Source organism: Zeus faber, assembly GCF_960531495.2.
Source record: "Zeus faber genome assembly, chromosome: 2".
NCBI classification, from domain to species: domain Eukaryota; kingdom Metazoa; phylum Chordata; class Actinopteri; order Zeiformes; family Zeidae; genus Zeus; species Zeus faber.
In genome coordinates, this window is record NC_137189.1 from 44659616 (window position 1) to 44676010 (window position 16395).

At 43.0% G+C, this 16395-nt stretch overlaps 2 protein-coding genes across 2 annotated transcripts in view; both read right to left on the bottom strand.

Moving 5' to 3' along the window:
- Nucleotides 1-488: 488 nt before the first annotated feature.
- Nucleotides 489-3336, bottom strand: LOC307244986 (uncharacterized protein; the record flags this gene model as incomplete). Its single annotated transcript, XM_080020397.1, has 3 exons — nt 489-1467; nt 2792-2901; nt 3087-3336. The coding sequence occupies 3 exons, from the start codon at nt 3334-3336 to the stop codon at nt 1315-1317; spliced, it is 513 nt and encodes a 170-aa protein (XP_079876523.1). The 3' UTR covers nt 489-1314.
- A 393-nt stretch (nt 3337-3729) lies between these two features.
- rpgrb (retinitis pigmentosa GTPase regulator b) overlaps nt 3730-16395 on the bottom strand; it is a gene marked incomplete at its 3' end in the record, with an annotated part of 38845 nt that continues 26179 nt past the window's right edge. Inside the window, exons 10-14 of the mRNA XM_080023926.1 lie at nt 12674-12871; nt 11280-11466; nt 10383-10477; nt 9480-9539; nt 3730-3954 (exon numbers count right to left, since the gene is read on the bottom strand). Of these exons, the coding sequence (XP_079880052.1) occupies nt 3730-3954; nt 9480-9539; nt 10383-10477; nt 11280-11466; nt 12674-12871 (765 nt within the window). The remainder of the gene's footprint in view (nt 3955-9479; nt 9540-10382; nt 10478-11279; nt 11467-12673; nt 12872-16395) is intronic.

The window sequence follows — 16395 nt, forward strand, 5'->3', positions numbered from 1 at the left end:
AAAGGGGAATGGACTTCATTTACAAGTAAAGGTAAGATATACTGCAATATACAGTGTCACTGGTGTTTTAAAATGGTTTTCAGCATCCTATTCACTCCTATTCTCTCATCCTATCCTATTGGCATCCTACTGTATGTTTGTAAATCTGACTTGTGAGTCAGTGCCTCCCCAAACCCAACCCTCACTGCACGTCACTGGTCTGCACTGAATCTTATATAAATACTTGCTTTCAAATGTACTTCAGGTATTAAAAGTAAGTATTTTTCTTTCTTCCTAAAGTAATGCAACGAGGCGGCTGTGCCTTGTGAGACGTTTGCTTTGAAATATAGTGGAGAAAAGTCTGACGTCTCCAAGACTGATTATATTTAAGTGCATGACATTGCAGACTTCACTCACATTGACAAAAAATAAATGTGTGGATAAATAAAACCAGACAACTTATTCGTGTGGAGAATCAAACTTGAGCAATTTAATGGCTTTTAAGGCCGAACATTTGTGAAAGTAAGACATCTTAAGACTTTTTGAGGACGCCGGTCAAGCACAGGACGACGTTCCTCTCCACCGTGAGATAAAAGAGCGGAATTTTCACTTCCGCTCCAGGAAATTCACAAATCATGGGAATGTGTCTTGGCAAAATTGTCGAAGGATTACGTGCATGATCACCTGACTCATCAACTTACAGTACTTGCACTGTAACAAAACACAGGCACAAGGTATCCATCCATAGACAAAAGAATCAACACAGGATTTATATCACTATATATATATATATATATATATATATATATATAAATACATATTGAAAAAAGTTAGTCATCAAAAGCAAGAACATTTATGAGTGCAATGTTGATTTCAATAAAACTCATAAAATGATCGGCTTCCTGGAAACACGACCTGATCAAAAGTGCAAAGTGCTTGGAAACACTCACAATAAATAACATTGTTCACATCGGGAGAGTTTAAAACACGCACGCACAGCATCAAAACATCAGCTACCAGCTAGGTTTAAAAAAAATAGAAAAATGAAGTCTAAAAAAAGTGTAATTCACACGCCGGGACCACACCCTAAAATGTTTCCACCACGGCAACCAGTCCTACCACGGACTCGCTGCCGCGTGTATTTTTTTTTCTTAAACGCACGACGTGGACTGGAGATGGCTTTGTCGCGCCGGTTGAAACGTAGTGGCTGCGACTTAAGGCACAGAGCAGCTGGGGGCGCCGCACCACCCGCAGAGCAGCTGGGGGTGAGAGGTGAGGGGCCCCTTCCGTTCCTTTCCCCAGAGTGAGCGGTCGATGGCCCCCCCCTGGGAGGTGTCACAGTACGGTGCACGTTCCGGAGCGGGGGCCCTTGGGGCCGGCGGGTGGAGCGGCGGCGTCTGCCGGGTCTGCTGCCGTGGCCGTGGCGGGACTCCCCTCCTCTCGCGGCTGCTTGGACTGGGAGGAGGACAGCCGCCGGAACAGAGAGAGCTGAGGGGAGCAGAGGAGAGGCCGGTGACGGAGCGCCGGAGCTGTGCCATCAGGATATCCCTTTGTTTTACCGGCGTTTCTCGCCACTAACGGTGCATTGTGGGATACGCTCGCAGGCTCAGTGGGCGTACTGGTACTGCTCACTTAACCACCGAGCTCCGTTCCGAGCACCAGGTCGTTAAGCCAATTGGTCGATAAGCGAGGACCCGTGTTATTTCACAGTAAGAGGGCGTGGCTGGTATATATAGTGTATATAGTATATATAGTGTATATAGTTATTTCATGGTAAGGGGATGTGGCTGGAATATATAGTATATATAGTATATATAGTATATATAGTGTATATAGTGTTATTTCACAGTAAGGGGACGTGGCCATTGTGAACACTAGTGTAGTGAATACTGACAGACTGCGGGAGCGAAACTGACACTGAGAACGGTGATGAGATGTATACAGTATATATAGTGTATATATAGAATCTAGTATATTGAGTATATATAGTGTATATATTATATACAGTGTATATAGTATATATAATGTATATATAGGATCTAGTGCATTGACTATAGATAGTGTATATATTATATACAGTGTATATAGTATATATAGTGTATATAGGGTATATAGTATATACAGTATATATAGTGTATATAATGTACATAGTATATATAGTATACATAGTATATAGTATATATAGTATATATAATGTATATAGTATATATAGTATATATAGTATACATAGTGTATAGTAGTATATTATATTATATATATTATATGTAGCATATAAAAGGTGATGCGTGATGAGATATTTAACGCTGAGACGTCGTGGTATTGTACACAGTGTACAATACAGACTGGTCAGAGAGCTGCTCCTAAGTCCAGGTAGTGTAAGGTAGGTGGTTAAACAGGCAGGTGGTTAAACAGGCACTTGGTTAAACAGGCACTTGGTTAAACAGGCAGGTGGTTAAACAGGCAGGTGGTTAAACAGGCAGGTGGTTAAACAGGCAGGTGGATAAACAGGCAGGTGGTTAAACAGGTAGGTGGTTAAACAGGCAGGTCTTTAAACAGGCAGGTGGTTGAACAGGTAGGTTGTTAAGTGAGGAGTACCTGTACTTCATTGGCCATGATACGTCATCCTGGTACTTCCACATACTGTTTGATGCTTACTGGTTTTGGCTCAACACGTTCACACTAATTTGGCTTTATATTGATATAAAAACGATTCATTTGTCAAAATGTTGCTGAATAAATGTATATTTTACAGGTGTAGTATTTTGACAGGAGGTGAATTTCCCGTGTTTTCCCACCAGGAGCAGCTCGGTACCTTCTTGCCGGAGCCCGACTGGTTCATCGACGCCGCACCGTTGGCCGGTTTGACGCCCAGATCCGGCTTCTCTTCCCCGACGGTGCCAACATCCTGGGTGATTTCGGAAGCTGTCGGCGTCAGAAACGCGGCGGCGGTTTAAACGTGTCATTAGCTTCACTGTGCTCAAAGAAGTTAATACAGTTTGGGCTTTGAGTAAGATCCCGGAGGAGACGAAGGCGGATCAAGTCTATTTCTCAGCCTGGTACATTCGACAGCCCGGCTGGAGCCCGCACGCCTCCACCCAGCCGCTCACCTTTGGGTTCTTTGCCGTCGGGGACGTGCGCCTCCTTCACTTCCTCGGGTCCCTGCAAACACAGGAAGCCACGTGCAAACGTGAACGTGACTTTCAGCGACGTGAACGGCAAAGCTGAACCGCTTGGAGACGGGTGCCATGATTTAATGATGGAAATACTAAAACGGCGTTCTATTCTATTTGCCAACGACGCTGTTACAAACACGGCCTTTTGAAATGGAGCCTCTGAAAGGAGAAATTCTGATGACATTTACGTGACATTTTCAATGTGTTGCAGAACATGCATTCTATTATGCATTGTGTTTTATGGGTTGTTCATTTTTTATTGTATATTACTATTTTTTTCTATTTTGTTAGAACATTTTTAGATTTATTGTGTATTGCCAGTTTTTCTATATTTTAGTAAATTTGAAGCTTTTATATATGTTGCCATTTTTTCCACATTTTTGTTATTGTACATTGCCAGTTTTTTTCCTTTGTATTATTATATTATGTATTGCCTATTGTTCTGATGTAAGTTGCCGTACCACCGCAATTTGAAAAAAAAAAATAATAATAATTGTGGAATCACATTTAAATTTCCCGATCCGAAAACCACATTTGAATAAAGCTCCATACGTGCTTCCGTAGACTCCGGCCTCAGTTAAAAAAAAAAAGAAAAGAAAAGCAACAGTTGAACGTGCGGCAGCGTCGTTACTTCCGATTTCCCCGTCGGGACGTCCGAGCTCAGTGGGGACGGTTCCCCCGTCTCAGCGGGCTCGTCACTCTCTTCCTCCTCCTCATCTTCCTCTTCATCACCTCCCTCCTCCTCCTCCTCCTCTTCCTCCTCCTCCTCGTCGTCCTTGGTGGTTTCATCAATGCCCAACACCTGATTGGTAGACATGCGCACATGTACGGTCAATTTCCGTTTTATTATATATTTTATATTTATAGACAATAAACCGGGCTACTCTAGCGGTCGCCATGACAACGGAGGCTCTAGGGACTCACACATTTCTCGTTCTACATAGTGATGAGCTTACTTTCAGTTCAGTCTGTACACTATATACATTATGTATATATATATATTTTGAACGGAATATTCTTTGCTTTTAAGTAGACTGGATGGAAAGCAAGCCTTTTAATCTATTCCGGACGGGACACTATGGGATAGAAAGGGATCACGAGAGGGACGACCAACACGAACAGGGGTGAGGTGACTGGAGGAAAGAAAGAAAAAAGAAAGTCCCACCTGCAACCTGGAACCCACCAGTGAAACGCTCCGACGGGGGCGTGAAACAAGGGTCAGAAGTTGGCTCCTCATTAATAACAAACGTCGGCCGCCCAGATCTACTCATCTATTCTACACCTCAACTCTAATGACCATTTCAATGAAATCAGTACTACATTACGAGGGCTTGGCCAAATGCATTTTAGGTTCGTATGGATAATGACGGAGAACACTGCAGGCAAACGATTGAAAAAAACGCCACCTAAAAAGTAAAAATAAGAGTTTTCAGTGAGTTCTCATGTCCGTCCTGCAGATATGGAAAAACGTTTTTCCTGACAATAAAGTCATTTAATGTATTTATTTCCAAACAAAAGCAAGAGTCGAACAAAAATAAAAAATATTTATAAAAATAAGTTTGAAACGACATCTGACGCAGAGACTGAAGCCTGACTCACACGTCGACGTCGGACAGACAGGACGTTCATTCCCACGCAGCCGCCTTTCGCACACCAAAAGCTGAGCAGAGTTTGGGTCCAACACTACTATCAGTCATAGTACTACTATCGCAACAGCTAGTCAACTTCTTTTAGAAGATAAGCCAAGACAAGTAAACACACTTAGACATTTTTTTCCACACACTTTGCAAACACTATTTGAAGCCATTCATGGAAAATGGTAAATGGCTGAGCAAACTACTCTTACTGCTTAAATTAGTCAACTAGTCATTCTTAAAGGAAGCAGGTAAAGAGGTGAATAACTAGATATGGATTTTGCCAGTTTGTGGATTATATTATTACTACCTCGGTTAGTTAGTGCAGATAAATTACATCTTTGGCCAAAGAAATAATTATTTTCCAGCTGCCCAGGAAGGGAGTAAAAAAAAAAAAAGCATCAGCACATGAGCTGAAAGCTGAAGCGGAATAGTCAGAATAGTGTGTAAAGTCTCTCTTCTGTTTATCAATCTGGTGATTTCACTGTAGCTCAAAGGCAAAGACGGAAGGAAGCCTGACCACATTCTGAAACAAAACACAAACGCAACGACAAAAATGAACACTCATACACCCCGGAGGCAACGAAAACAAATAAAACAAAATATAAACAGTAATATTAATACAATTATTTACATAACAACACAAATAAAAATACTACTCTATTTAACCAACTTCAAAACCAAAGGAGGCACTCCGTGGCAACGTCACTTCCGTTTGTGACCAGAGCATCTCCAAAGGTCGTGACGATTATGAATGCATTTCCGTCAATTATTAACTTATAATTTAAATTTCAAATACTCAATTACAAATGCTAATTGATCTTATTAAGGAATCAAATCGGATCGTCCATTTTCTTGAGCACACCGGCGAAAATGGCAGATTCCCGTCGTTCCCGGAGAGGTGGAGGTCGAGGGGACGGAGGGACGGCCACGTTTTGACGAGGTCGTGAGACAATAAATAATATATAATAATATACAGTATATATGACACATAAATATAACAAAGGGTGAAGATATACTATTACAGGGTTCATTCTGGCATTACAAAATGAAATTCAAGGACTCTCAAGTACTTTTTTTTTAAAGCACTATTCTTTCATTTTCAAGGACTTTGAAGGACTCAAAGCAATAATAACTCATTTTCAATGTGACGTTTATGAATTAAAACAGAATGTAACCTCAATCTCATTGTCTGTTTTTTATATGTTATTCATCTCGTTGTCATCTGCTGTTACAAGTGTCTTCCTATGTCGTAAAAGCAGTTCTTGCAAGAGAAAAATTCAAGGATTTTTTTCAAGGACTTCTCAAGCGCTTCAGCACAAACGGCGGTCTTTTCAGGGTATTCCAGTGCTGAAATTTCTGAGGATGAACTTCAAGCACTTCAAGCACCTCAAGCATCTGGTAAGAACCCCGATTATTATATCTTGGTCTCTGGCTTTATTTCAGATTCAGGTACTGAGGCAGCACGTCGCCCCAGAATTCCTCTGGCTCGCCCGATGCCAGGCCCTTCCTGGCATAGCGCTGAACTTTCTTACTCTTCCTCTCTTCTTCCTCCTCCTTTTCCTCTTCTTCTTCCTCTGCTTCTTCTTCTTCTTCTTCTTCTTCTTCAGCACTCTCCTCTTCCTCATTTTGGTCATCCTTTTCCTCTTCTTCTTCTTCCTCTTCTTCTTCTTCTTCCTCTTCTTCTTCTTCTTCTTCTTCGCTCTCCTCTTCCTCATTTTGGTCATCCACTTCCTCCTCTTCTTCGTCTTCTTCCTGTTCCTCTTCTCCACTCTCCTCTTCCTCGTTGTCATCTTCATCCTCCTCTCCCTCCTCCTTTTCTTCCTCTTTATCGTCCTTCTCCTCATCTACTTCTCCATCCTCTCCTTTGTGCCCCTCGGACTCCTCTTCCTCACTTTCTCCCTCCTCCGTTTCCGCCTCAATTTCTCCTTCTTCCTCCTCTTCTTCACCTTCCTCCTCCTCCTCCTCCTCCTCCTCCTCCTCCTCCACTTCACTTTCCTCCTCGCTCCCGTTGCGCTCCTCCTCCTCTTCCTGGACACTGCTCTGCGTTTCGCTCTCCACTTCCTTTTGCCCCGTCTCGGTGCCGCTCTCCGACTCGCTCGCCTCGTCTCCCTTGCTCTCCTCCTCCTCCTCCTCCTCCTCGTCTTCCTCAGAACCAGCGCTCTCGCTCTCCGCCTCGCTCGCACCGCCTTCTTCGCTCTCCTCCTCCTCCTCCTCCTCCTCCTCCTCTTCTTCCTCAGAACCGGCGCTCTCGCTCTCCGCCTCGCTGTTCCGGGCCTCCTCCTGCTCCTCCTCTTCCGCCTCGATGTCACTTCCTCCGCTTCCCGCCTCGTCCATCTCTCCCTCGCTCCCGCTCTTCTCCTCATCTTCTTCCTCCTCCTCCTCTTCTTCTTCTTCCACCTCCTCCACCTCCGCCCAACTAGAGTCTTTTCCGTCCGTCTCCTCTCCTTCGGTCACCTGCCGCTCGGTATCTCCCTCTTCCTCCGGCTGCAGATCGCTGCTCTTGGCTTCCTCCTCCTCCTCCTCCTCCTCCTCCTCCTCCTGCTCCTCCTCTCCCCCTGCCGTGACCGTCGAGCTGCTGGGGCTTCTTTTCTCCTCGCTCCCGCTCTTCCCTCCCTCGTTTCCCTCTTCCTCCTCCTCCCAATCAGCTGTTGCTATGTCAACGTCACTGCCGTTCCCCGCCTCCTTGCTCTCTTCCTCACTTTTCCCTTGGCTCTCCTCCTCCTCCTCCTCCTCCTCCTCCTCTTCCTCCTCCTCCTTATTCTTCTCCTCCCTGCGGTTCTGAGCTCCTCCATCGGAGATGCTGTCCCGCGGCTTGGAGCTCTCCAGCGCCGGTATGATGTTGCTGCTCACCACGGTCCTCCTGCCGGAGCTGGAGCCGTACGACTCCGACTCTGGATCATGGTGCCAGGAGGAGGGCACCCCAGCCGGCCGCTCATAGGAGACTCCCTGGCTGTCCGAGTCCGAGTCTGAGCCTTTGAGCGCCAGGTGCGTGATCAACCCTGATGCGGCCAACACGGAGGTCACACCTGTCAGAAGGTGGCTTCGGGTGTCCTCCGGCGTTTGGTCAGCTTTGGTTTGCCTCCCGGTTGGTTTAGGTTGGAAAGCTTTCTTGCGATTTTCTATTCTCTCGTCGTTCGATCTTGGCGGGTTTTTGGTCGAGACCAGGGCAGGTCGCCTGGCCCCAGGGGTCTTTTCTGACCAGACATTGTCCTTGGAAGGTGACTGACAACCTCCTGAGTTTCTTCCCTCCAAAGCATTTCTGAGATCGAAACCCGGGGCGCCTACGGAGCCAGGTGAGTCAATACCAGCACCAGAATCACTTGAGGAATCTGGCAAGTCACTACCAGTGTGTTGACTTTGAACCACTAACGGTTTGCCCCTCACCTCAGACGTTTTTGGCTGAATTTTGACCTCTGTAGGTTTGGACATGACTTCTGTAGATTTGAACTTGACCTCTGTAGGTTTGGACTTGACCCCCGAAGGATTCTCCTTGACCCCTAACCGTTTATCTTGGGTTGAACTCTTTTTCTCCCCTATGTTAAAATACGCAATGTCTTTCTTCTGGATTGGTCTGGGCTGCAATTTGGTCTTGGCTTTGCCAGCGTCCCCTTGTTCTGGAGGCTTGTTTCTTGGGGTTCTATCTCTTGTGCCACCAGACACCATGTTCTCTTTGCCGACACCTGCTCGTTGGGTCTCCCCATCCGGTGCCTTCCTGTGACGTGGGCTCTGGGATGTAAGCAAACGGGCACCACGGCCCTGATTCTCCTTCTCCACCCCACCTTTGATGGCCTTACCATGACGACCTTTCCTCTATTCCCACGGCACGAGTATGCAAGCAGAGGATGGAAGAAAGGAAAGTGTTAAAATGAAAAGGAGACACGCAAAGAACGCAGAGGGGAGAAAATTGTCAACGATTGACTTAAAGACAGAACACAGGATAAATAAATGTATTGTTGTGGTTCATTATTAACCCCCCTATAACAAGAAACTGATTACATATTGTACTAAACCGCAAAAATTCAAGGTATATGTATTAAAGAAAGTATGCTATAAAACCCAAAACTATGGGGAAATTGGTCTTTTTAGTCTACAAAAACATGCCTGAACAGAACATGGGCCAGACAGTTAAAACACGGGTACACGGCCAAACATGTTGAAACATGACACCATTAGTTCAGAGTAACCATACTGTGATTGGTTCCTTGGGACACACCCCCAAGACTGTGATTGGTTCCCTGCACTGAAAGGGGCAGGACATGTACTAGGAGGAGGGAACATCTTATATAAGGAGGTCCGAAAGAATGGTTTGTCAGTCAGTTTTCCAGAGCCACTCACTGTTATTGCTGTCCTTGACTCTCAGACACACAATAAACTTTCCTGCATCAGACTCTGCTCAGTTCCAGTGTTTTTCTCCTAAATTTTTGAGGCAAGAACAGATAGAAACATCGTCCAGAGATCCAGACTTTTTACTGGCCCAGGTCTGGCCCTTCTTGTTCATGACAGTATAATGGAGGACTGAAGATAAGACAGAATGAGAGCTGCTTGGATATAGTGTAGACATTAAATGTCCTGTAAATTTGTATTTATGAATGAACCAATAGCAGTTTTTCTGCTCTGCCCCAGAAAGAAGCTTGAGACGGACAGACAGACAGACAGACAGACAGACAGACAGACAGACGACTTAAGTTACCTTCTGGACAGGGGAGAGTGTAAGTGTTTCATCATTCGGGTCCAGCTTCATTACATGTGTCTGAAAATAAAAATAAAATTAATAAAGTAAAATAAATGGATTCCTTTTTTACTGAATATATGTCAACAAATGAACCAATAAATACATCTTCAATACCAAGATGCCAAAATCCAGCCCATTATTCATTCAAAAATTATGTAGAGGAAAAATAACAATGAAACATAAACACTTTGTTACCCTCAATGTGAAGGAACAGATAACCTAACCTCGCTCCCGAAAAGGTTGATATCTCTATTTATTTCCCTTTTATTATCATGATTTTACATGTTACAATCACATTTAGGTCAATAAGCAACAGACTGAGCCTAAAGGACATTTCTGTTCTTTAAAAAATGACATTACTGGTCAAAGTGCAGATATTCCACATTTGGAATTTAAGAATCGCATACGCTACTTTTACTATATTACAGAGAATGGAGGGAGTTCCATTATATATATATATAGACATATATATATATATATAAATTCAAGGACTTTAAGAAGCTGGAAAAATGGGCAAGCGTAAGGATCTGAGCAGCTTTGGCTTTGAAGGCCAAATTGTGATGGCTAGACGACTGGGTCAGGGCATCGCCAAAACGGAAGGTGTTGTGAGGTGTAACCGTCTTCTATTACTGGATATCACAGGTTCTCAATGATCACGTTTTATTTTGACCAAGGATTTTTCAAGCACTTTCAAGCCCCACAAAATGGGGCAATTTTCCAGGTATTCCAGTATTTAAAATTCTGATGATGAAATTAAAGCACTTCAAGCGGCAGCTCAAGGACCCGGTAAGAACCCTGAATTGAGTCTGGGGGAAAAGTGTCAGGAATCACCCTAAATAAAGTTTTCGTGTTTTTTTTTACCATGTTGAGGAAGTCTGTGGTCTCCCCCAGGCCTCTGACGCTGTCTACGTCTGTCAAGCTCTCCACAACACTGTCTGTCTCACCGTGTGCCTCGTCTGAAAGAACACAAAGCAAGGTTTCACTCCAATCAGTTGTCGTTCATACAGGGTTCTTCAGGTCGGACTTTCTGAAAATGAGGGAAACAGATCTTAATTACATTCTAACCTCCCCCAAAGACGCTAGAGGTCCGTTATTGGATAATCCGAAGTGAGGTCCATCGAACGTTTTCTCTTCATTAATGGCCAGATTATTAATTCGTTAACAGACGTTTGTCTCCCGGAGAGACGATGCAGGGAAATCAGCGTTGCGTGACCTTTTGGGAACTTTTTGACCCCAGCGGGCAGTCTGGTAGGAATGTTATCAGGCTGGAATCAGTGCCAACATGAACCCTATTCCAAAGCAGCAAGCTGCAGCACAGGATCGCCAACAGTGTACATTTTGGAGCATTTAAGTAAGAGTGAATGAAGGTGAGTCTTCCCAGAGGTATAGCCTTGGACACTGGGTTTACATTACTGAGGTATTGAGCTTTAGGAGAAAAAAATGACTTTTGGGACAAATTAGGAAAATATTCCCATTCTTTACCGAAAAATGGGATTCATAATCTGTTCATTTGTGTCTCCACAACATCCAAACTTCTAAGATTTTGAATAAATGGATGTATGCATGATATATATGATATACATGAGGAGTACAAACACAGAAAGGAATGAAAAGAATATATTTGAAAATTCATGAATTATTTGAATTAAATTTGCCTTGAGCCATATTCCATCTTTGTCCAAATCTGTAGGAAGTGAGAGGAAAGGAAGAGCGGGAGGAAGGGGAGGGTGGAGATGAAGGTGGATGTGAGGTAGGTACCCTTGTGGTTTGACCCTGCGCTCCTGTGTTGGTGAGTGCCGTTGTGCACCTTTCTGGGGGCCAGCTGTGCGGGCGGCAGCCGGGTGGGGGCGGTCTGGGCGGAGACGGGGGGCGGGGGGTGGAGATGGCCCAGCGTCCTGGCGGGAAGCGTCTGGAACATGGCGCCAAACTGCTCGGTGGACCACTCCTGTGCAGCGTTTATTTATTTGTTTATTTACACACACACACACACACACACACACACCCACACACGCACACACACATGCATACACACACACACAAACTCTACTGTATATACTAATGCAAATACAAATTATATATATATATATATACACACACATACAGTGTATACACACACATATATATATGTATATATTTATGACTATTTTCTGTTTTGTATTTTTTTTGTATCATTTGCAAATGTGACAATTTTATTTCATTACATTTTTTTTTACTTCACTTTTTATTCTATTTTATTATATTTTTGATTCCTCTATAGTATACGCAATAATATATCAAAAATCTGATATATACACTAAACCTAATGATAAACAACAGTTATAACCTAAGATAACAGAACAATTTTTTTTTTGAAAAAGAACAGAAAAATGAAAAGGTCATGTCCAAAAAATGAAGTATACGGTCATATACAATATTAAAATAATAATAATAATGCTAATTGTCTGAAGCGCACCCATGATGTATGCATAATGTTAACTGGGTCGCCTCAGTTTCCATTTCCAATTCGCCCCGATATTCTACAAAACTTCAGTTTTCCAACAGAATTCTCAGGAATTCTGTTCTTTGTTTGTCTAAGAAAATGCAAGACTACAAAAGTGGTGAGGTAATACTACAGTATACCGGAATCAATGTCCTTCCGTGTGTGTGTGTGTGTGTGTGTGTGTGTGTGTGTGTGTGTGTGTGTGTGTGTGTGTGTGTGTGTGTGTGTGTGTGTGTGTGTGTGTGTGTGTGTGTGTGTGTGTGTGTGTGTGTGTGTATATATGTGTAAACACACCTTTTTTATTATTGTTTTATTACTTTTTTAGGAAATTAAATGCTTTATTAGAGACTTTTTCACAATTAAAGAACCCACGTTTCTGGATTGAAAAACATTTGCAGCGCTTCAAATCATGCTGTTCGGATTCCTAAAAGTTGACAAATTTATACCTTAAGGACCCACAAATCGAACCAGCTCTTAATTCAATTTAAGTTAACTTAGTAACCTGCATTCATTTATAGATGTGTTTATTGTATAATTTCAATTTTTGTTTTTATTTTGTTAATTTCAAGATTTGTTGCATATTGCATATTTTCGTCTTGTACTTAACATTATTATTTCCTATTGTTTTGATGCGTGCTGCTGTAAACACCGAAATTTCCTTTCTGTGACCCACCCTCTCTCTCCTGCGGACCCGGGCGGAGAGGCTCCGCTGCAGGGTGGCGGAGGAAGACGAGTCCCCCAGGGGCTCCAGCGTGCAAGACTTCTCCAGGTAGTCCTCCGTCACGTCGTCGTCCTCCAGGGTGATGCGGCCGCCGTGGCCCTGGTCCCTCGGCCGCGCCAGCACCACCAGGTGACAGCCCCCGCACGCCGCCTGGTTGGCGTGAGTGTGTGTGTGAAAATAGATCCGCCCGAAAAGAAAGCATTTAGACGTAAAACATGTTTCAAAAATTTGACCAAAGTAGCACGACGTTGGTCAACTGCGGCCTCAGTCCGCCAGTGGTCGACTACAGATATGTTGAATATAGGAATATCCTGGGAGTTATTTGAGAATTGTTGTGGTAATCCAGACTAATTAAATTATTGAAATATTGGTGTACACTCTATACCTATATTATACCTATGTATACAAAAAGAAAAAGAAAAAAAATGAATTTGTCGATATAATGTAATGTTATTGTTCATTTTTGATGTTATTGCCATTCTGTTTACTGTTTAATTTTAGGTTTACTAGGGCTGGACACCTACTGTTTTTTGCTCAGATTTTTATTATTTATTATTTTTAATCTCCTGGCGTTATTGCGGGCCAAAAGTATCTGGCACATGGCTACCGCAGTACGCACAGACATGGTTGAGGTCTTGTTAGAACCGGGGACGTTTCAGTTGATCAAAAAACTATAACTTGCGTTTTACAAAACCCCAAAAAACCTTAACCGTTCATGTCAAATGTTGGTGTTAAAAAACTTGAATGATCTTCACCTGGACGGTCGATTAAAAGAAACAATCGATCGGCGTTGTTCAGCGCTGTTCTGCGTCTCGTAAGTGAACTGTGTTTCCCCGTGAAATCTAACGGGAATATTTAACTTCACGGTTGAACATTTTCTACTTCTTTCTACTGAATCAAACTCGGTTTTGAAAATATGTTGAGAGCCGCGACATGGCGGCTTTTGCTGTGGTGGGCTTTGATCTCTATTGCCCGTTCTGTAACGGCCTGGACGAAATGTGGAAACACTGCTGGTTTTGTTTAGATAATTATTATTATTCTCCTAGTTTTTGTAACACATACATCACAAATTTCAAGCTGGAATAAAACTGTGCATCCCAAAAATTGTCATTTTTTGTTAGACGCCTACAAACGGTATAACCGTTGACATAACCGTTGATTAACCGTATAACCTTTGACAATTTAATACAAGTTGTCCATATTCTTTTTTTTTTTTACATTTCTTAAGATTGCCATTTTAATAATAAACACTTATTTATTGTCCCGTGACATTTATAAAAACTGTGATATTTGTTTGATTTTCTTAGCCAAGAAGGCCTCAGGCGGGAATGAAAGCCAGGACCTACTTGCTGTGAAGCAGCAGTGCAATGCAATGTGCCACAAAAGCAGTGCCCCGTGTGAGGGTCGAACTCACGACCTTCAGATTATGAGACTGACGCGCTGCCTACTGCGCCAACGAGGCTACATGTTATCTTTGAGTGGTTGTAAAAATCCAAAAACATGGCCCGTGCAACATTGCTAGAAAAATTGTAACTTGTGCTCAACTGAATCACGTATGTAAGCAGATGTGGCCAGAAAAAGAGTGCCCCGTGTGAGGGTCGAACTCACGACCTTCAGATTATGAGACTGACGCGCTGCCTACTGCGCCAACGAGGCCACAAATTTGGGACTTCTGCTGCTGCTGCAAAAAAAAATCATCAGTCAAAGAAGACGTTTTCACACCATAGGAAGTTCTAAAAACCATTGGAGGTACCGACTTTGTGTCTTGTGTCCGCACTGCGACATCCAGGAACCATCGTAATTTCTTAAATACCATTCTTCAGGGATATTTGAATTGAATGCAACAACAGCAACATACAGACGTGAGTGCATGTTGATTGGTCCAAACGTAAGTCCACGGTGTTTGTAACTTTGGACCCGGAAAACTGTAATACATACCTAAAACGACTAAAGAGGACCCTGTGTATTGCTGCCTGCAGCTATACTTATTATTATTTCTCTCCTTGGCATTTTTCGGGCTAAAAGAGTCTGGCACACGATAATCGCTGAACCCACAGACATTTTTTTTTCTCCTTTTGTTACACATACATCACAAATGGCAAGCTGTCAGAATAGAAGGTGCATCCCAAAAACTGTCATTTTTTGTTGGACAACTACATACAGTAAAACACGGTGTTTATAAACAGTATTTACTTTGACAACTTCATACAAGTTGTCCAGATATATATATTTTTTTCCCTTCTTAAGATTGCCATTTTAATAATATACACTTATTAATTGTCGCGTGGCATTTATAAATACTGTGATATTTGTTTGATTATCTTGTCCAGATGTTTTGGATAACTGTTTAACAAAACAATTTCCTTACATGTCTTGTAATTTCTTGTCCACATTTCCAAATACTCTCTATTTTACAAGTTATAAACAAAATGAGGGCAGCTAGCTCAGTTATTTATAACTGACCTATCAGAGATTTATTGTTGTAAAAATCAAAGATTATATCACATTAGAACTTATGATCATTGGTTGAGGTCTCGTTAAAATGGGGACGTTTCATACATATTGACATCCAAGTTTGATTCACACCAATCTGCAATTGTATCAAGAAATTTTGATACAACTTGACAAATTTACCAAAATGTAAGAAATTTGGTGTTATATTGAAAACACATCACTTTGTAACATTATGAACCAATGCCATATAAATCCACGTTTCGTCTCTGAGTGTTTGTAAATATCAACAAACATTGCTCGTGCTACATTGCTCGAAAAATTTTAACTTGCACTCAATTGATGAATTGAATCCTGAGAACTGTATTACGTATCTAAGACGATTATAGGCCCTGTGCATTGCAGATCTAGACGGATGCGTTAGAGGAAAATATGAAAACTGTAAGTTAGGACAAGCTTAGCTTGTCTTTATTGTCACAAACACACCACAAGACACAGGCATCACGTGCAGCTACGCCCGACACACACACACACACAGACGCAGATGGAGGCCTTGAAATGTCTTTCCCGCATTTATCCCAAGGCTTGTCCTTCCTCTGGGGGACAGGCCAGGAGCGGTGGGCAGCTCAAAGTACAGGAGCCGGGGACAAACGTCTATGTCCATCGCTGGTCAACTGATGTTTGTTGTGCATGTTTTATGTGGGGGTTCTTATGATGTTATATGGAGGAAAGCCCAAGTGAGCCTGGGGAGAACATGCAAACTCCACACAAAAAGGCCCCTAATCAGGAGATAACCCCCCAGAGCACGGTGCCAAGAGCGCCTCAGGCGGGAATGAAAGGCAGGACCTTCTTGCTGTGAAGCCGCAGTGCAAGGCAATGTGCCACCGTGCCACAAAAGCAGTGCCCCGTGTGAGGGTCGAACTCACGACCTTCAGATTATGAGACTGACGCGCTGCCTACTGCGCCAACGAGGCTACATGCTACCGTCGAGTGGTTGTAAAATCCCAAAACATGGCTCGTGCAACATTGCTAGAAAAATTGTAACTTGTGCTCAACTGAATCCTGGATTACGTATGTAAGCAGATGTGGCCAGAAAAAGAGTGCCCCGTGTGAGGCTTGAACTCACGACCTTCAGATTATGAGACTGACGCGCTGCCTACTGCGCCAACGAGGCCACAAATCTGAAACTTCTACTGCTGCAAAAAAAAATCATCAGTCAAAGA